The sequence below is a fragment of the Physella acuta genome, unplaced genomic scaffold, assembly GCF_028476545.2.
Source record: "Physella acuta isolate Inbredline_101_S28 unplaced genomic scaffold, ASM2847654v3 ptg000335l, whole genome shotgun sequence".
Classification (NCBI taxonomy): domain Eukaryota; kingdom Metazoa; phylum Mollusca; class Gastropoda; family Physidae; genus Physella; species Physella acuta.
This window is the reverse complement of record NW_026731854.1, coordinates 757,229-779,320: the sequence shown is the minus strand read 5'-3', so window position 1 is coordinate 779,320 and position 22,092 is coordinate 757,229. Positions and strand designations below refer to the sequence as shown.

General features: G+C 34.8%; 2 protein-coding genes across 2 annotated transcripts in view; both read right to left on the bottom strand.

The window, feature by feature from the left end:
• The window catches only part of LOC131940954 (uncharacterized), a 28,237-nt gene extending 17,405 nt beyond the window's left edge, over positions 1 to 10,832 (bottom strand). The window contains exon 1 of the mRNA XM_059299891.1: positions 10,816 to 10,832. The gene's annotated coding sequence lies outside the window, so the exon portion shown is untranslated. The remainder of the gene's footprint in view (positions 1 to 10,815) is intronic.
• On the bottom strand, positions 6,352 to 20,570 carry LOC131940953 (uncharacterized). The gene is made up of 7 exons (XM_059299890.1): positions 20,050 to 20,570; positions 12,000 to 12,177; positions 11,465 to 11,644; positions 10,279 to 10,554; positions 8,750 to 8,821; positions 6,774 to 6,863; positions 6,352 to 6,484 (listed from the first exon to the last, which is right to left on the bottom strand). Exons 1-7 carry the CDS (start codon positions 20,544 to 20,546, stop codon positions 6,431 to 6,433), a joined length of 1,347 nt encoding a protein of 448 aa, XP_059155873.1. The 5' UTR covers positions 20,547 to 20,570; the 3' UTR covers positions 6,352 to 6,430.
• Between the last annotated feature and the right edge of the window lie 1,522 nt (positions 20,571 to 22,092).

Sequence of the window (22,092 nt, the reverse complement as noted above, 5' to 3'; positions counted from 1 at the left end):
GTATCAGCATTATCAAACGTTTGAATGGTAAATAAAGCTTGTATTGGCTGGTGAGCCTTGAAAATATGTAAGGTTTAGAATAATAATAACGATAATGGTAATGATAACTAAAACACTGACACTAACAAAAATAATGATAATGTTAATTGTATTAGTAGTAGTAAAAGTAGTTGTAATAATAATAATAATAATAATAAGAATAATAATAATAATAAATAATAATATTAATAATAATTGAAGTAATAGTAATATAAATAACAATAATAATAATAATAATAATAATAATAATAATAATAATAATAATAATAATAATAATAATGATGATAGTAATAATAATAATAATAATAATAATAATAATAGCAAAAGGACTAAATATAAAATGAAACACAAATGTAAATTCACTCACAGCCTCGTGAACCTTTGATAAACCAACTGACAGTGACAAAGCTATCAGAACATTAGATATTAGCCAAAAATAGACCATTCCTATCAACAAGTTTTCCATCTTGAAGAAGATCAGCATGTACAGGAGGAAGCAGCAGCCTATGATTGTAGCCAGGTAAAGGACAGCTACTAAATATTTCACAAATCTGTTTAAAGTCTCTAAAAGTTGGCACAATCTTAAGTGGCAGATTCGTATTTCTTTCAGCTTTGGCGGGATATTACAGGCAGCTTTTTCTATCTGTGTACGTATATGTGGAAATATGTTAAAATATTCTTTATAATATTTTTTATTATTTCTACCGACATAAAAGCTTATTATAAATTAAAGAAAAATGTAGCTGTTTGGCTTTAAATTTATAAAAAAAGCTGTGTGGAGTTTCTTACATGTTGTTTTTAAAAAAGTAAAAACGTGTAGGTTGTAGACCTTTGGTTTTTATTTTTAAAATGTGAGGCAAGTAAATGGATTACTAACTTACGTGTGTTTGTAGAATTTCCGAGAGAAGTTTAAAATGTGCGGTAATTAAATGGACCGCACACAGCACAAAAGTTGTGGCCAACGACCAACATCCAGAGTTGAAGATGTGTAGAATCACGGCCAGGGACTTGCTCCAACCAGAAACCGGAAGTGGGTAGATTAGGATGTTCTCCATTGCTGGCTGAAATTTAGCATCATAAAGAACAGAAGCGAAGCGGCACATTCCGGCGCCCGGGGTGATCCATCAATTTTTAGACCCCCCCCCCCCTTACCTTTGTTTATATATTGTCATTCAAGTTGCAGAAAAAAAAACCTACCCACTTGTATAGAAAGTTTGTGGCGCTTTTTACCAATCACATTCCTGAATTTTTACTTTCTCTTATATACGAAGTATAGAGAAAGTTTTGTAAACGTGCAAAAAAAAAATCGAGATTTTTACAAATCTCGGCGTTTTACAGCTGCTCTCTGAGTCGGAAAAACATAGTTTTGCAATCTTGTCCGTATGTCTGTGTGTGTTTATATGTGTCTGTGTGTGTGTGTGTGTGTTTGTGTGTGTGTGTGTGTCTGTAAGCACGATAACTTGAGTACCGTTACAGCTAGGTTGATGAATTTTCATATATAAGTATTTTATCAAAATTTTAGATCCGTATCAACTTTTGAGCAAATTCTAATTACCGGAATAGGAACATTTTCTACTTTGAAATTTTCAAAAGCCTATAACTTGAGAACTATTTGAGATAGAAAAATGAAATATCACATGTAAGTAAAAGATCTTATTTTCTGCCTTCTGTCAAATTTTGAGTAATTTTCGTTGACCGGAAGTAGTAATTTACGCTATTTCCGATTTCTCAAAAAACGCATGTGAATCTATAAAGTACTAATAATATTCCGCACATTCATGCACATTTTATTTGGCGTTCACTTGGTGTGCAATTTTTTTCTACGAGATTTTATTCTATTTTAAAAAGTTTAAGTATTTAAAAAGGATTAAAAATCATGTCTATATCCCGAGTTGCCATCCCCTGTTGTTTCATAAAAGAATATTCGAGAAAGTTTAGGGGAGACCACTCCCGGTTTATTTTTTATTTTTATTTTAGTGTCACATAAGTGATGTTGAAAACACATATGTATTTAAAGACACATATGTTTCTTTTTTTCTTCTAAAATTTGACCGTTTGTATTTCCGTAAGGCAGATGAGTATAAACTTTATGCAGCCCGATTGTCGCATCTCTACGGTCAGCTCCAAGGGCAGCCGCCACACACTCCCTCCCCTTACTGTTTCTCTGATATATATATATATATATATATATATATATATATATATATATATATATATATATATATATATATATATATATATATATATATATATATATATATATATATATATATATATATATGCATAATATATATATATATGTATATATATATATATATATATATATATATATATATATATATATATATATATATATATATATATATATATATACTCTCAGTTATTTATATATTTATAATCTTAATACTATTAATGTTAACTTAACGCATAATGTAGTATAGGTTATTTTTGCAGGACGTAAAACATGTTTAAAATTTACCAAAATTGTTTTCTTGTTTTTCATTAGTAAATGTTTACTATATAGGCCTATCTACCTGAATGGACATGTCTGTGTCGAAAAAAGTGATGAAGACGCCACAACTGTTGAACATCATGAAGAGAAGACCTATAGTTGTCATGACAACGACGGCAGTCCGGCAGTTGGTGACCTCTAACCCCAGGTCTCGTGTGATTGGGTCGTTAAACAAATCCTTCCATTGTTTGTAGAACGCCCTGTTAGATCAAACAGCTTTCGGTTGTTGACAGAGATAAAAATATTATGCTTATTCAACTTTAACATAAACAAAAACGCCTATATAAGAAGTAATTAAAATAATGTAAACCAACAATACGTGATTAATTGCAATGTGTAAGCACGACTTTAAAAAATAATTTGTTAGAACGTTTCCTATCATACGGTAGCGTTAGTAAAAAAATCATAAAAGATAAACAAGTTTTTTTTTTCAAAACAATATTTGTATAGCTTATATAAATTGTAGACATGTGTGTACTGTATGCTGCAAGTTTGATAGTCTTACTGTACTCATATACAACCGTCCATCGACCATAACGTTGTCAACTCTCTCATTAACGTTTATTTACAAGCAAGCTGTGCTGATTATCCAGACAGAGTTTGAACAAATACAAATCATACATTCCTCCCACCTTCGTCATCAGCCATTTACCTGAACAGATACAAATCATACATTCCTCCCACCTAAGCCCCCATCCAGTAACCTTGTGGTTTGTCAGAAGGTTTTTTTATTTCCTGACCACAATGCATTGCAGCACTTGTTATTGAAGGTAAAGAGCATACGGTCGTAAGACGACCTACGGTCTCGGTATAACGTTTGTGTAGCAAGCTTATGATCTACCACTAGACCACGCCGTCCTCAACATAACTAATCTACAGCGTGTTACCTCTAAAAGCACACTTTCACTAGCAGACTCACAGAATCACATCCTACATATTTTTAAGGTGTACATATATTTTTTTAATTAATTTTGCCACAAGCAAGTCTTATTTACAGTATGATACAGTAATGATTTGCCAATAACTTAGGTTGTGTTAATACTTTTCACTAACCTGAGAAAACTTTTCTTCCAACAAGCCACCAGAAGGCAGAAAGCACAGGCGAAGTTTTGGATGTACCAGTTCATGATTACCACATTGAAGATTAGACCTTCTGTCTTAGATTTTATGAAAAAATACAAAAATCTTCCAGCATTTAAAGCTAGTAAGATAATGACAAAAATACAATAACATTTGGACATTAGTCGCGTACACCGTATTTGTACATCCCGTTTTGATGATGGTGAAAACTTGGAGGCTGTATGGTTGAGTGGATCAATGTTTGTGTTGTCGTATGGGGTTTGAACATTTTCCTCGTCAGACTGAGGCACCACGTTGTTTGGGAAGTAGCCCTCCCAGTCGTGGTACAGGCCCAGCAGTTTCATGAAGAATATCACCGGTGCCAGAGACTTCCTGACGTTACAGCACACCGGAAGTTGCGTCACACTGTAGTCGTTTGGGATGGCCATTGTTGGTTTCTTGTGAAATAATGTCAACTGTGACCTTTTCATGTTTTTTCAGCGTTTTGTTTTCAAGTTAAACTAAAAGGCCGCAAGGCTGGACTGTAAGAAATTAGACAGACATACATCATTATAAGTCGGTACATTTGAGAGACTCAAATAGTGTGGTAATCACGTTTCTAATTAAATAATTAAATAATCTAAATTAAACTAATAATTATTCCTGCTCCTTTTTATAGCCGTTTTGAAATGTATTACAATTTACATATAATCGGTCTAACTCACAAAATCACCAAATCAAATCTCTGTCACAGAACTCAGTCCAAGCAGCTCAATACTAATGTGTTTAGTGAACGTAACGTTATCATTTCTGCTTCGTCATGTTGACATTCAACTGATAGGGTTCAGGTAACATTAGTAAAATCAATGCTGAGTTTGACACGGTAGTGTAAAACCACTTTCAATAAAATTATTGACAACCGCCGTCACACACCTTTGAAACATATTCAACAACGCAAAGCGGTCTCTCTCAACCTGTTTCCTTTATTGTCTCGGAAAAAGTTAGACAGTTTTTAAATTACACTAAATCCTTATTTTTTTTTTAAAATACACATTTAACTTTAATTAATCGAGAGGTTAAAAATACGAGTATTCATTAAGTCTTCGGCCCTGATGAGAATCGATCGGTTAATTGTTTCAAATTCGCAGTTACCTTAAAGTGAGTTTTTTTGTGTGCAGTCGAAATTGTTTGCAGTTTTAATTTAACTAACCTAGGAAGAAGACTGGATAATCTTTAAATGATTGAATGGGAAATAGATATTCCTTCCACTCACACCCACCCCCAACTTGACCTCTGGTTTTATCCAGTCATGATAAATTGTGTTATAACAAGTTTAGTGGTCTAGCGGTAGAGAGCTGGACTGCTTACCCGTCAGTCTCGAGTTCGAATCCGGGTTCAAGTCAGTAGACCGTCCCTGAGTCCACCCAACTCTGATGGGTACCTAACTCACGTTAGGGAAAGTAAAGGCGGCTGGGCATAGTACGACCACACTATCTCTTCATATGCCGAGGTCACAGAAACAAGTGAACTCTACTTCACTTGCCCCATAGACCGTCAGGTTTGAATGTTAAACTTTACTTTTACAGTTTAGCGTCACATAGTCAGGTGTACGAGTAGGGCTGGGCAAGACGATGAGGAAATAACAGATAATAAGAGCTTAGCGTCGTTCAGTTCATTAAATGTGGACATAAAAATGACCATTGATGCGACTATTCACGAAATCATTTTTGTGAACGTTTCTAGTTGTAATTTTAATTGCATGTTGACTTTTTTTTTTCTTGGGAAGATAAGGCTCGTTAGCTGAGGACAGCCACTCTTCTAGGAGAGACAACTCCAAAATCAAGCAACAGCTGCCCTGTAGTTTGTTCTTGGTTGGAAGCAAATCCAAAAACAAAAGCAGGCTGAAATCGGAGTCAATGGCCTCAATGGCACATAACCAGTTGACACGTAATCCTTGAGTGTGATGGAGGCGTGGGCGAGTCTGCAAAAGCTCATGGTTGATAAATTCGAAAAAAAAGTCTCGAGTTCAAACCCTCTGGCAGATAAGGCTCGATCCCTTCCAACACTAATATTAAGAACGAAGAAGAAGAAGACTATTTTTTTATACCAAAGAATTTTAGATTTTGTCTAGACTTTGTATAATTTTCGTTTGAGAGTTTTTAACTAAATTTAAAGCCAACCTAAAAAAAACAGTTGGAAAATTTTATTATAGCTGTTTTTTTTTAAATTTCAACTAAGACAAAATAATCAAACAATGTCCAACCGTTCTAAGATCTCGAGAAATTTGTGTTAGAATATTATTAGTATATTTGATTTTAACAAAAAAATATTTACACTTGAATGGTGGTGTCATAGGCAACTAATTTTGATCCATTTTGAGATCGATAATATGAGTCCAGATCTCGTTCCAAGCTTGTGACTGTAGGATGTTCTCAACTGCACTCAGCTCTATAGGGTACCTGACCTTCGTTAGGGAAGAACATTATCCCCTTTGTATGCCGAGGTCATGAAAACATATGAACCCTTGAGTCAATTTCATGTAAGATAAAGGATAATGACGATATTATTTGCTTTTGAAACGGCTGATCCGTTTAAATGGGATGTTTGGTATTGATGATAGTGTTGTGTAGTTATATGATAAATAATACGTTAAGAAAAAAGGTAAATGAACATTTATTGTAAAGAATTGTAACATTTTAATATTTCATTATCGCAGTGTAGATGCGAAATAAACTGTGACACATTGGATAAAGTATGCAAATTAAGGGTTAGTTATTCCAGAAAATGTAGCTCGGTATCCTCATGGGTTGAACTATAACATCATGGATTGAACTGTATCAATAGAAGGAAATACGTCAAGTAAGCCCCTGCGATCTGAAAACAAACATATTTATAATAAAAAAAAACAATCGTGTCATTTATATTATATAGTTTAATATATGTACGGATTATGATTTGAAAAGAAAATTAAGATACTTTATCAGGTTTAAGAAAATTTAAATCACTACCAGTAAGATTAAATAAACACGCTGATAGAAGTTTTAGACAGTGCTTGAAAAAGGAGGAAAGGATGAGCTACTTTCAAATAATAATTGATGAAGAAACACGAATTATAAAAATTGTTTGAACACTGTTGTGTTAATGACATACACACATTACTTACTGTAAGCAGCGCCTCCTTGGTGATTGTAAACAAATCAAGAACTGTAGCCCCTATAGACGTGCCAGTCAACTTAGATAGAAACAGCTGCAACTAGAGTATAGAAGTAAATTGTTTTTAGGGCTTAAAATAATACGTTTATAGAAAACATTATTAGTTATCTCTAAAAAGTTTAACAAATGCAAGTACTTATCACACATAGTGAATTTTAAATAAACCGGGAGTGATCTCCCCTAAACTTTCTCGAATATTCTTATATAAAACAACAGGGGATGGGAACTCGGGATATAGTTATGATTTTTAATCCATTTTAAATACTTAAACTTTAAAAAATAGAATAGAATATCATAGACAAAAGAATTGCGCACCAAGCGAACGCCAAAACAAAGTGTTCATAATAGTGCGGAATATTATTAGTACTTTATAAATTTACAAGCGTTTTTTGAGAAATCGGAAATAGCGTAAATTACTATTTTCGGTCAATGGAAATTACTCAAAATTTGATAGAAGGTAGAGGATTAGATCTTTTACTTACTTGTGAAATTTCATTTATCTATCTGAAATAGTACTCAAGTTATAGGCTTTTGACTAATTCAAAGTGAACAAAGTACCACTTCCGGTTATCAGAAATCGCTCAAAAGTTGAAACGTATCTACGATTTTGATAAAATACTTATATATGAAATTACATCAACCTAGCTGTAACGGTACTCAAGTTATCTTGTTTACACACATACAGACACACAGACAGACATACGGATAAGATTGCAAAATTATGTTTTTCCGTATAACTGAGGTGTAATACGTCGAGATTTGTAAAAGAATCGATTTTTTTTGCTCGATTACAAGACTTTCTCTATACTTCGTATATACGAGAAAGTAAAAAGTTGAAGATTCCACTTTAGACCTAGCGATCTATTTGACAGATAGTAGCGCTCATATGTATCTTAACCTCGACTTGCTATGAAGGGAAGATGTGATTAGTACTATACCCAGCCACCTTTAATTTCCGTAACAACTGATTAGACTTGATTAATTGTAATGTTTTTGTTTAGTTACAGGAAATCAAACGAAAATGGATGAAATTTATTATAGGCTGTGATGAATTAACGGATGAGAGCAATATAACAATAACCATAAATTAACTTAACAATAAAGTCCTAATTTAATCCAATTTTTAAAAATTCGTATAGTTTAGTAAAAGATAATTGTGTTTTACCTAACTTTAAACATTTTTGTAGCTATATAACTACCTGTATGGCTGTAGTTATAGACCTACATATATAACGTGTGGCTGTAGCTATAGCCCTACTTGTATGGCTGTAGATATCGACCTACCTGTATAGCTGTGGCTGTAGATATAGAACTACTTATATGGCTGCAACTATTGACCTACCTGTATTTCTGTAACTATTGACCTACCTGTATTTCTGTAACTATTGACCTACCTGTATTGCTGTAACTATACCTACCTGTATTGCTGTAACTATACCTACCTGAATGGCTGTAGCTATAGACTTATAATTATGGCGGTGGCTGCACCTATAGACCTAGCTGTATGGCTGTGGCTGTAGCTAGAGACCTACTTGTATGGCTGCAGCTCTAGACCTACCTGTATTGCTGCAACTATTGACCTACCTGTATTGCTGTAACTATTGACCTACCTGTATTGCTGTAACTATAGACCTACCTGAGCGGCTGTAGCTATAGACCTACCAGTATGGCTGTGGCTGCAGCTACAGACCTACCTGTATGGCTGCATCTATAGACCTACCTGTATGTCTGTAGCTGTAGCTACAGACCTACCTGTATGTCTGTAACTGTAGCTATAGACCTACCTGTATAGCTGTGACTTTAGCTATAGACCTACCTGTATGGCTGTAGCTATAGATCTACCTGTATATCTGTAGCTATAGACCTACCTGTATGGCTGTGGCTGTAGCTATAAACCTACCTGTATGGCTGTAGCTATAGACCTACCTGTATGGCCTGTGTAGTATCAGCTTCATCAGCCGCTTGTATGTTAAATAGTTCCTCCAATGGTTCGTGGGCCTTGACAACAGGATAATATATAAAACACATCAACTTAAAACTAATTTCACAGTGTAATTACAGGATGTATAAAACAAATCAGGTTAAAATTAATTATAGACTGTAATTATTATACACATCATCGTGTTGAAAGTTACAACGACAAGTGTAGCGTTCATCGAGTTGTTTTAGATTTTAGATAATAAATAGTAGAAGCTGAATAACAGAAGAATGTTGAAAACAAAAACAGTCGTGGTTGTAACAATCAACGTCCTTTTTGACATCACAACATGGGACGCTACTCTAGCAAAGTAACAGTAAATACATGTATTGGTTAACTCTCCTGTATCTTTTTTACTTAAAATAAACCGGGAGTGATCTCCCCTAAACTTTCTCGAATATTTTTATATAAAATAACAGGGGATGGGAACTCGGGCTATAGACATGATTTTTAATCCATTTTAAATACTTAAAGTTTTAAAAATAGAATAAAAGCTCGTAGACAAAAGAATTGCACACCAAGTGAACGCTAAATAAAAAAGTGCATAATAGTGTGCAATATTATTAGTACTTTAAAAATTTACATTAGTTTTTTGAGAAATCGGAAGTAGCGTAAATTACTACTTCCGGTCAACGGAAATGACGCAAAATTTAACAGATGGTAGAGAATTAGATCTTTTAATTTCATGTGAAATTTCGTTTATCTATCTGAAATAGTACTCAAGTTATAGGCTTTTGAAAATATCAAAGTAGGAAAAGTACCACTTCCGGTTATCGGAAATAGCTCAAAAGTTGATACGGATCTACGATTTTGATTAAATACTTATATATAAAATTTCAGTAACCTAGCTGTAACGGTACTCAAGTTATCGTGTTTACACACACACACACAGACAGACAGACAGACACACAGACAGACACACAGACATACGGACAAGATTGAAAAATTATGTTTTTCCGTATCAGTGAGATGTAAAACGTCGAGATTTGTAAAAATCTCGATTTTTTTTTTTTTGCACGATTGCAAGACTTTCTCTATACTGCGTATAGGCCCTATACGAGAAAGTAAAAAAGATGCATGAAGGATAAAGGTTTCATTATAATATATATATATAGTATTAGGATAAAGGAGAAAATAGGAATTGATTTAGAGTGAATGATGATGTTTAGATCGAAGAAGCAGCAAACATGATGAAAGAAGTCAGATGAAGGATGAAGGTTGATGGATGAAAGAAAGAACACAGGAAAATGAATGAAGAAAGATTAAGAAGGGCGAAGGCCGGAAGATGAAATATAAATGATAAAGAATGATGATCGAAGGACGAAGGACGAAAGAATTAGAACGTGGAATATTAAATAAATGATTTAAGATTGGTAGGTTTATTGAAGGATACATGATAAACTGTAAACATAAAAGTTAGGAAAATGGTAACTAATGATGTTTAATATATTGCGGTATAAAATAGAGAGCGACTCACAGCCTCGTGAACCTGCGACAGACCAACAGACAGTGCCAGAGCTATGAGAACATTCGAGGTCAGCCAGAAGACGACCATGGCTATAAACAAGACCTCCAGCTTGGAGTAGATCAGCATGTACAGGAGGAAGCAGCAGCCGATGATGGTGGCCAGGTAAGTGATGGTCACAAAATATTTAAGGAATCCGTTCAGTGTTTCTAGCAGACGACATAGTCTTAAGTGGCATGTCCGTAATTCTTTTAGCTGTGGCGGTATGCTTGTGGCGGACTTTTCTATCTGTATTCAAATACATAGTTACAAATATATATATATATATATATATATATAGATATATATATATATATATATATATATATATATATATATATATATATATATATATATATATATATATATATTTACACATTTATATTGTGTCGTGATAAAAGCGTACAAATGTGAATTTTTTTTTTATAGCTAATTGAAAAACGACGTACGTGAGTTTGAAGAACTTTTGTATTTTAAAATGTGCGGCAATTAAATGGACCATCAACTTACGTGAGTTTGTAGAACTTTTGTGAGTATTTAAAATGTGCGGCAATTAAATGGACCATCAACTTACGTGAGTTTGTAGAACTTTTGTGAGAATTTTAACATGTGCGGCAATTAAATGGAAAATCAACTAACGTGAGTTTGTAGAACTTTTGTGAGAATTTTAACATGTGCGGCAATTAAATGGAAAACCAGCTTACGTGAGTTTGTAGAACTTTTGTGAGTATTTTAAAATGTGCGGCAATTAAATGGAAAATCAACTTACGTGAGTTTGTAGAACTTTTGTGAGAATTTTAAAATGTGCGGCAATTAAATGGACCATCAACTTACGTGAGTTTGTAGAACTTTTGTGAGAATTTTAAAATGTGCGGCAATTAAATAGAAAATCAACTTACGTGAGTTTGTAGAACTTTTGTGAGTATTTTAAAATGTGCGGCAATTAAATGGAAAATCAACTTACGTGAGTTTGTAGAACTTTTGTGAGAATTTTAAAATGTGCGGCAATTCAATGGACCATCAACTTACGTGAGTTTGTAGAACTTTTGTGAGAATTTTAAAATGTGCGGCAATTAAATGGAAAATCAACTTACGTGAGTTTGTAGAACTTTTGTGAGAATTTTAAAATGTGCGGCAATTAAATGGACCATCAACTTACGTGAGTTTGTAGAACTTTTGTGAGAATTTTAAAATGTGCGGCAATTAAATGGACCGCACACAAAACAAATGTTGTGGTCAAAGACCAGCAGCCCGAGTTGAAGATGTGTAACAAAACTACCAGCAGCTGGCTCCAGATGGTCACAGGAAGTGGGTCAGTTAACAGTTTTTCCAGAACTGGCTGGTGGAAGTGTAACAAAAATATGACATTAGTTGTGAACATATTACATGTTAATTCACACATAAACATAAACCGTCTTTACTCATGTTAAGCGTTATTATAGACGTGTAATGTGCTTGGTTGAAATCAGAGTTTCTTTAAGGCATCGGAGCCCCCCCCCCCCCTCCCGAAGAAAGTCTACTGCCTTCCCCCGAACGAAATGGAATTCATATAGAAAACGTATACTTTTACCAGTGTGTCGTCCCCCCTGAAAATGTTGACTGCCCCTCCCCGAAAATATTAAGTGTCCCCCCCCCCCTCTCCCCCGGAGAAAAAAGTCTGGAAGAAACATTGGTTGAAATCAGGGACAACATACCTGGACGGACAGCTCTGTGTAAAAAAAGGTGAAGAGGACGCCACAGTTGTTGACCACCATGAAGAGCAGACCTATGGTTGTCATGACAACGATGGCAGTCCGGCAGTTGGTGACCTCTAACCCCAGGTCTCGTGTGATTGGATCGTTAAACAAATCCTTCCATTGTTTGTAGAACGCCCTGTAGATCAAACAGTCGCCGTTTGTTGACAGTGATAAAAACATTACGCTAAATTAAACTAGGAATTGAACAAGAGACTTCTCATTGATAAAGTTAGCTAATAAAAAACCAAGATAAAAAATGAGTATATTGACATTGAAATGTGTTAGCTGATATTCTTTATTAATTTATTTTTACATGTGATGAATATTAAATGACGCAAGTAAATATTGATCAATAAACACACTAGACGTTTGAATTGTTGGCCTACTAGGGTATTACATACAATGAATGTACTAATTACTAGATCCAGTTTTGAAATCAAAAGAAAATGTGTTTGCCATACAAATACTTTAAGGAAATCAAAATGTATCGTTAACGAGGTCGAAATACTATAACAGTAGATCCAGTGTATCTGGGGTGTGGTAAAGAAGTTAAACTAATTACATGTTTATGTTTCTTTATTATCTACTTACCTGAGTTGAGTTTTCTTCCAACAAGCAACCAAAAGACAGATGGCACCTGCCAGGTTTTGTAAGTACCAGTTGATCAACACAATGTTGAAGAGAATGCCCTCTGTCTTAGACTTAATGAAAAAATACAAAAATCTGCCACTGTTTATAGCTAGTAAGATGATGACGAAAATACAATAAAATTTCGAAATTACTCGCGTCCAATGTCTTTGTACTTCCCGTTTTGATGTTGATGAAAACTTGGAGGCTGTGTGGTTGAGTGGATCGATGCTGGTGTCATGGTGTGGGGTTTGAACATTTTCCTCGTCAGACTGAGGCACCACGGTGTTTGGGCAGTAGCCCTCCCAGTCGTGGTACAGGCCCAGCAGTTTCATGAAGAATATCACCGGTGCCAGAGACTTCCTGACGTTACAGCAGACCGGAAGTTGCGTCACGCTGTAGTCGTTGGGGATGGTTACGTCAGGTCTGGGTTGGACTAATTTGACATTTGACCTTTTTGTTGTCTTCATTTTTGTTTTCGTTAGCTCGGTTTAGTATTACTTAAACTGAAGTTAAATACATGAAGAAAAATGCAGTTAGCGGATCGTTAACACTCGCAATAGGTTCAATTTTACTGCAGTCTACAGTCACACATGTTTTGATGTTCTGTATGAATCGTAACTAAGAGGAATTTTTACGTATCTCCTATCTAAATTATAATTGTATACTCACAATCGTATATGATAATCGCAATCACCATAGATAATCCACAATTTGGAATATTAATGAAATAACTAATCGAATCACATTGATTACTTAACTTGCCGTGGAGTCGGCGCAAACATTACCGCTCCGTCATGTTGACATACTAGTTTGTCGTACACACGAGGCTAACCTGCACTTTAATAGCTCAGTAAACTTCGCTAAACACACGGGACACTCAAACCACGGTAAACTACCTAAACACTATCACAGTCAATGACAATTTGAAACACTAAACTGTTAGTTATAAACGTCCACGGTACTAGTCGACTAAAACGATACAAGTTTAATTCGAGCCATAGAATTCCTCTAGACCAGTCGTTGGTTGGCAAACGTATTTGTAACGTAACGTTGTGGGTAGGAGGCGAATGGTGAGTTTATCAGAGCAGAACATAGGGACCAGGTAGACTATGTTGTTTGATTGGTGATCAGGCGCGGTTACTGTGTTGTATAGACGTAAGGGGAGTGGTGCTAAGGGCTATATTTAAACCCGTGTTCGTCTTTGTTTACATATTTGTTGTGTTAAATCTAAACTTGTAGCTTTGACACAGCTGATGTTACGCATTTGTTTTTCTGCTGTAAATTAGTAAAGTAAAATTTCGGAGTATATGATGCTTATAGAGATGAAATAGATTGCATCTGTTTCATTGAGCTAAGCTAAGCAGAGGCAGTACTCACCGACCCCTACTTTTCTTGAACTGACTAAAATAAATACCTATCGAATGCTGTCGGAACTCGGAGAAACAAGCAAAAAAAGATCAACTTTAGCCTATCCGGAGAATCAAGCAAAACACATTAACTTTAGCCTCTCCGGAGAATCAAGCAAAACAGATTAACTTTAGCCTCAAAGGAAATCAATAACCTACGCTACATTTAGACCCCGACTGCCCATCAAACAATGTTAATACATGACTAACTTGCAGCTATTTGAAATCAACAAAGCAAATTGACGGGACTACCAAGTGTGTAGAGCCTATTCAAAAGTATGTTTCATTCATTGAGTCACTTGTATTAATCATCTTTGTTTTATACAAAGTAACGTTTATATTTTATACGTGGCAATTTTAAAATTGTATCTGTTAGTTAACACAAAGAGGTATTTTATTTTTGTTAAAATACGTTTTATTATATGGCCATACTTTTAAGCGGAAGCATCATGTTTTAAACGTGTTGAGCGGATTGCCGCCCCTGATCAACGACCTTCAATCAATCAAGTAATCTCGATAAACGTTTTCCGATATTTGTGTGCTGATTGTTGTGGCCGAATCAGCGTGGAACTGACGGTATGTGTGTACACGTGTATTCCCTGTGTATTGATCCTGTCCAGACGTGAATTACTATAAAAAAATACAAATTTCAATGCGACCTTTCAATTATTCGTTTCAATTGACATGAATAGATAACTTTTTTTTACGTGATTACATTTACACTTACATGTGGTTGCAAGAATCGTATATGTTAACGTATTGAAACCGCAAGTTATTTCTTTTCCAAACGTTATTTCTCATAGTTTTAAATTAATGAAATTATTACTTCTACGTACGTGCGCTTCTTGTTTAATTGATTGTAGTCAATCTAGAGGTTGTATAGGCTAACAAAAGTTAGTAAAATGGCATAGAGTAATATCCAATTAGAAGAGGTTTTAGAAAATTTTGGGTGAAGGGTGGAGTTGATAAGGCTGGTAATTATCAATCTACTTTTGGCTTATTTTTTATGTATTAAATTTATATATATATATATATATATATATATATATATATATGTGTGTGTGTGTGTGTATGTGTGTGTGTGTAATATTCTTACCTGAATATGAAATTGAAAGAGTGGAGGGGGATAGATTGCAATCAATAAATTTATAATAAAGACTATTCCAAAATTGGCTTAATGGAATTCCAGCTTGCTGAACTAAATACCTCACCATTTAAAAACATTATATAGACTGCTTATAATTGTATGTTAGACATTTTACAGTTGCATTGAAGAAAAAAGTTGTATAGCAATGTGTAATGACTTCAATCAATGATCAAATATTGTTTGCCGCACATTTAAGCTGATGCTATTTCTTAGCCATCTGGTTATTTTAACGTCGATTTATTAATATTATAATCTCTTACCTTATAAACAGTGTTTCTTCCAGACTTTTTTCTCCGGGGGGGGGGGCGGTAGACTTTCTTCGGGGGGTGGGGGGTGGGACTCTGCCCCCCCCCTTCCCCCGAAGAGATGCCTAGAAGACACTAACTCTGCTTATAATGTTCTAACTTTGTGATTACTTCAACTCACTAGTTAATTTCAACCTCTTATGAACCCCAATAGATATTACTGAACCTGAGATCAATGGGAAAATCAGAGCTTTATTTTAAAAACAAATATTATACGTGCATCCCGATTCAATGAGTTACAATTATCTCAATACAAGTGTTACAAACATAACATGACGACCTTTACTCCCCCCCTATATTGTGTTAGGACTGCGATCGACATACACATGCAATATATTCTATACTAAACACACAACCTATGTGTGTTCAATATGTAGTGTAGATTGTTAAATCTGTTTAATTTATATGGGATGATGGTAGACCATATGTCACACTGTCGGGGTAGTGGGATTAAGCTGAATAAGAATAAAAATGGTTATAATATATAAACTGTTCACCTTCTAAGTGAGTTGTTTGAGTTGGTATAGCCATTCGTGCACTAACGTTGAGAAGTTTCCTTTAAAGATAATTCTTTGTTTTCTGATTGTGTAACTGTTCTTTGTTTACGCGTCATGTGTTACATATGTTTCTGTTTGCTTACGTTTGTTAAGTAAAATATATTAACTTGATCTAACTGCCTTGATACGCATGACATGATCTGATATGACATAATATGTCATTAACTAATTTAAAGTAAAGGATGCAATACATACAAAGATTTAGTTTTTCTGGTAGTATTATTAGTATAGTTGAATAAAATAGTATGTCAACTTTGTTATTGAAGTTGATACAGCTTAAAAAGTTAAGACAATTTAATAAAACACATTGTAAAAAAAGGGCTTGCAAGTATTTACAGTCATTTAACAAAAAAAAACAACTTAAAGACAGAACAACTATATACATTGGTTTAATTAAATGACGTGAATACTTTGGCAACATTTATTTTCCATCAAAACCTGTGAAATATCAAGTTGAAACGGTCAAGTGCTAAGGTGTATCTTCATGGGCTGAGCTTTGGTCCAAGTTGTACATCACTGGCTTTTCCTAAGAATCGTGGGCGAAGCTATACCATAATGAACACAATTGTACCATCATGAACTGTGCCGAACCATCATGAACTGTGACTTGATATCATGGACGAAAGTGTACCTTAATGGGCTCAGCTATACTTTCATGAGCTGAGTTGAACCATCATTGACTGTGCCGGACCATCATTGATTTAGCTGTACAATCATGTGTTGAATAAAACAATCATGGATTGTAGTCTGTCACTAGCAGAAAATAAGTCAGATAGGCTCCAGCGATCTGAAAAAAATAAATCAGAACGTCTGTTTGTAAATTTGATTAAGAATTTGTATTATTCGAGTTGGCTAACATATATACAGTCTTTTATAGTATTTCCGTTGTAGAAACGATTGTGGCCTAAATTAATGGAGAAAAAGAGTACATAACTATCTGCTCTGTATTCATCGATAAATAAAAATATATTCAATATATCAGGCTAGCTTGCAGTATTGAAACTAGCACTTACTGTAAGGAGCGTCTCCTTGGTGATGGTGAAAAAGTCTAGAATCGATGCGCCTATATCACTTCCAGTCAAGGTTGAGAGAAACAGCTGCATCTAAAGGACCATAGAAAGATGTTCAGATACATTGGGTATTCAAATTTTATTTAAACAAAAAGTTTTTTTCTATGAATAAATGTCAAGTTATTTCTTAACGACACTTCATTTTTTCCCCAATGAGTTAGTAGCTAATAAAATATTATTTAGCATTGATGTTTGTATCAGGTAGTTCTGCTGAAAAGGCTAGATAAGGAGCAATATGTTTTAAATATAGACTTAAATTAATGACAATATATATTATTATCTTTTTAAAAGTTCGCAAAATAAAACTATACACATTAATATTAAATACCTACCCCTATGGTCCTAGATTAGCTATTATATTACTCTATATAGTTGTGATAATTTTAATTAAATACCTACCCATGTGGTTCTAGATTATGTACTATCTTACTACATATTACAATGACTATAATTAAATATCTACATATATGTTTCTCTATCAGGGTTTATATAACTATACATTGCTGTGGCTGTTATCAAACATCTACCTGGATTGCCTGAGCCGAATCAGCATTATCTGACGCCTGGATTTTGAATAATTCTTTCAGTGGCTGGTGGGCCTGTGTCATCATAAAATTAAATAAATTAAATTATAACATATTACTATCATTCCATGTATAATTATTTTACAATATTTATCATGTTTTTTTCCAAAGTAATCACCAGTAAAATCATGATGAGTATAATAATAGTTCCAAGGTTAGTAGTATACATGTGATAAAAAAATGACTTTGATTACATGTATAAACAATAATTTGTATCAACTTACAGCCGAGTGGAGCTGCAACATGCCTATGGAGAGACCCAGAGCTATGATGACATAACAGGCCAACCAGACGACCGCCATGGCTATAAAGGCGGTTTTAAGCTTAGAGAAGATCAGCATGTAGAGGATGAAGCAGGATCCGATGATAGCAGCAAAGTACGAGATGGCTAGAAAATACTTCAGGAATCGGTTCAACGTTTCTAGGAGCTTGCAGAGTTTTAGATGGCAGGTTCGAATGTCTTTTAGACGGGGTGGTACGTTATAATCAGCGTTTGAAATCTGTAACGAGTTTTGGTTGAGGATAAATGTATGCGTAAAAGAATATTGGGTTGTAGTCAGTCAATCGTAGGCTTACGTGTTTTTATACTTTATTTGTGTCATTTAAAAAAAATGTTAATTTACTTATTAAAAGTGAAAATGCTTAATGAACATGTAAGAAGTTTAAAATGTCGGGTACTTAAATGCACCACCAAATTACGCGTCTTTGTAGCTTATTTGTAAGAAGTTTAAAAATGCGACACTTATAGTCTTCAGACTTACGTGTATATGCAGAACTTTAGTGATACGTTTAAAATGTGCGGTAATTAAATGGACCGCACACAGCACAAAAGTTGTGGCCAACGACCAACATCCAGAGTTGAAGATGTGTAGAATCACGGCCAAGAACTTGCTCCAGCCGGACACCGGAAGTGGGGCGATCAGGATGTTCTCCATGACTGGCTAGTGAAAGCAAATCACAAAGTAAATTCAAAAAGTCCTATCTCCAAAACTAGAGACGATTCAAATAAAAGCTTTAGTAAATGTCAGGATTTTATTTAGATTAAACGCCACTAGAGTTGACAAGGTAAAGAAAATGATAAGAATATTTTAAATTATGGAGGCGGAGTCTTCTCGAAGAACTGAAGCCAACAGGGATGTCTAGGGAGATTGCAACATTAGTAGCCGGAGATCGGAAGAAATGGAAGGAAATGGTGGAGGCCCTAAATTCCATAAGAGCAAAGAGGACTAAGTAAGTAGATAATGCCCCACTGTTTTATTTGTAATTAATTTAAAACTGCGACTGTCGAAGTGGTGAAGATGCTGTTGACAGTGATTTGGTTATAGTGCTACCTGGACAGTCAAAGTTTTGTCAAATGTTGTGACTAATTACCTGGACAGTCAACGTTTTGTCAAAAATGTGACTAATTACCTGGACAGTCAAAGTTATGTCAAATGTTGTGACTAATTACCTGGACAGTCAAAGTTTTGTAAAAAATGTGACTAATTACCTTGTCAGTCAAAGTTTTGTCAAAAAATGTGACTAATTACCTGGACAGTCAAAGTTATGTCAAATGTTGTGACTAATTACCTGGACAGTCAAAGTTTTGTAAAAAATGTGACTAATTACCTGGTCAGTCAAAGTTTTGTCAAAAAATGTGACTAATTACCTGGACAGTCAAAGTTATGTCAAATGTTGTGACTAATTACCTGGTCAGTCAAAGTTTTGTCAAAAAATGTGACTAATACCTGGACAGTCAAAGTTCTGTCAAAAATGTGACGAATTACCTGGACAGTCAAAGATTTGTCAAAAAATGTGACTAATTACCTGGACAGTCAAAGATTTGTCAAAAAATGTGACTAAGACGAAGCAAGTGTTGACCACCATCAGTATAAGCCCAATGGTTGTCATGACAACGACGGCAGTCCGGCAGTTGGTGACCTCTAACCCCAGGTCTCGTGTGATTGGGTCGTTAAACAAATCCTTCCATTGTTTGTAGAACGCCCTGTTGGATCAAACATTCGACTGTTGTTTTGAAAATTCTTTAAAAATAGATCACAAACGTTGTTTATTGAGAAAAAAAGCAACGGTAAAATAACAATAAAAATGTAAAAAGCAAACTGGCTTATTTGGATTATTTTAATGATTTTTATTAATATGTAATTTTTTTTTTATATTTAAAGCCAAGTAGTCACACAAACCATCCCTGTCCAACGAATGTGACTTAAATCTTTTTGTTTTGTTTTATTCATTGTGACGTGTACATGCTTTGTTTGTTATTGTAAGTTTTAATTATTAGATTTGAAGTCAAGATGTGGTGTTTTACTGACCTGAAAAAACTTTTGCTCCAACACGCCATGAGATAGAGGAGGACACTAACCAGGTTTTGGACATACCAGTTGAGGACCACTACATTAAACAGCAGACCCACTGTCTTTGATTGGATGAAAAAATACAGGAACCGGATGGTGTTGTAGGTCAGCAGGGCGATGACAAATATACAGTAACATTTGGAGGCCAGACGCATCCGGTTCTGGGATTCAGGTTTTAATGATGGGGATGAAAACTTGGAGGTTGAGGGGTTGAGGGTGGCATTGGAGTCACTATGGCGTGGGGTTTGAACATTTTCTTCGTCTAATTGTGGCACGACGGTGTTAGGGTAGTAGCCCTCCCAGTCGTGGTAGAGGCCAAAAAGTTTCATGAAGAATATCACCGGTGCCAGAGACTCTCTGACGTCACAGTAGACCGGAAGTTGCGTCACGCTGTACTCACTGGGGATGGTCAGTTCTGGACCTGGTTTGTTTAACTCTACAGTTGACCTTTTCATTGTCTTGGGCTGTCGATGATTCGTCTAGTTGAAAGTTGTTGCGGTATGTTACATGAAAGTGTTTTCAAGTAGGTCACCAACTTTTTTTACCGCGTGCTACACGTAATAAAATAACAGCTGATAGTCAACACATAAATAAATAACATATTTATAACTGTATTCTAATACTATATTTATGACAGAGGGTATAAATTATACAATTTTACACTTGAAAAAAAAAATAGACATACGTTAAGTCGAATTGAATTGCTGTCACTGAATTAAATCGAATGTGTTGAATATTAATGAAGAGATTAATCAACATACCTTGATTACGGGACTTGTCCTGGGGTTTATGCCAGCATGTCGACCTTCGTTTATGTTGTACATACGAGGACAGGCTACATATTTATAGCTCAGTAAACCTTTGTTGAAGAAATGTTACACTAAAAACATGTTAAGCTTTGAGAACGTAATCCAATCGCACGTAAATAAAAACATGGCGTCACAAAAGACCAAAGGAACACTGATCGAAGGTTGACAGACGTTAACGCGGTCTAAGGTAGATCGGCTGTAAACGAATGATAGGTTTATCAGAGCAGAACGAAGGGGCCAGGTATTCTAAGATCACATACAAGCACCGGGTAATCTAAACAGAGAAGTCAAGGTGTTTCAAGGCATTGAACTAAGAGTCAGAAGCGGCGATAAAAATAGCTGTGTTGAAAATAACTGTTTTAATACCAGCTGTTGGTGGCGTTTTTAGTTATTTAAGACCAAGAGATAGCTGTACAAAAGGGTGGAACATAATGTATCGTAACGTTAGTTCAACTAATGCATTGAGTCATTTGTTGTTAGGTATTGACTATCACATAAGCTCCTGATAATCTAAATTGTGTCGTTTGCTTTACAGTTAATCTCTAATAACCAATCTTTTTAACTAAATTATTAATTAGCTTGTCATAATTTTATCTCGATTATGTATTACTTTCAAATTTAAAATAAAATACTTTAATTAACGATACTTGAGATTTCACTTCGCCCCTAGAAATGTTGAATTAGTGTGATCTAACTCTGTATTCACATGGAATCTAGTGTTTAAACATTCAAAATCAGGAATAACCACGCCCATGACGAATGCCCCTCTATTGATCAGGCTTAGACGTATCCCAATATAACCATGTTGCTACCTGTCCCCCACTCAATCTGGAAGCCAGACGTCATGAATGTACCTCCAGACATCAAGAGTGTACCTGTATTCACTGGGGTTAAAAGTCGGATTGATCAGCGCGAGGCGTGAATTACTTTTTAAAGTCGATACAAGCCTATACAATGTATCAATGACATACCATTTCAAAGTGTATACAATGTTTCAATGACATCACTTTTCAAGTTGTATACAATATTTCAATGACGCTTATTAATTTTATTTTTACTACGTCCTTATTATAATTTAAAAATGTAAATATGTAAATAAGTAAAGTCAGTAAACTTCTATCTGAAACTCTGAAGCCAGAGAAAGATCATTGGGTACCTTTATAGTTTTTTTATCATTAAAATGATTAGACTT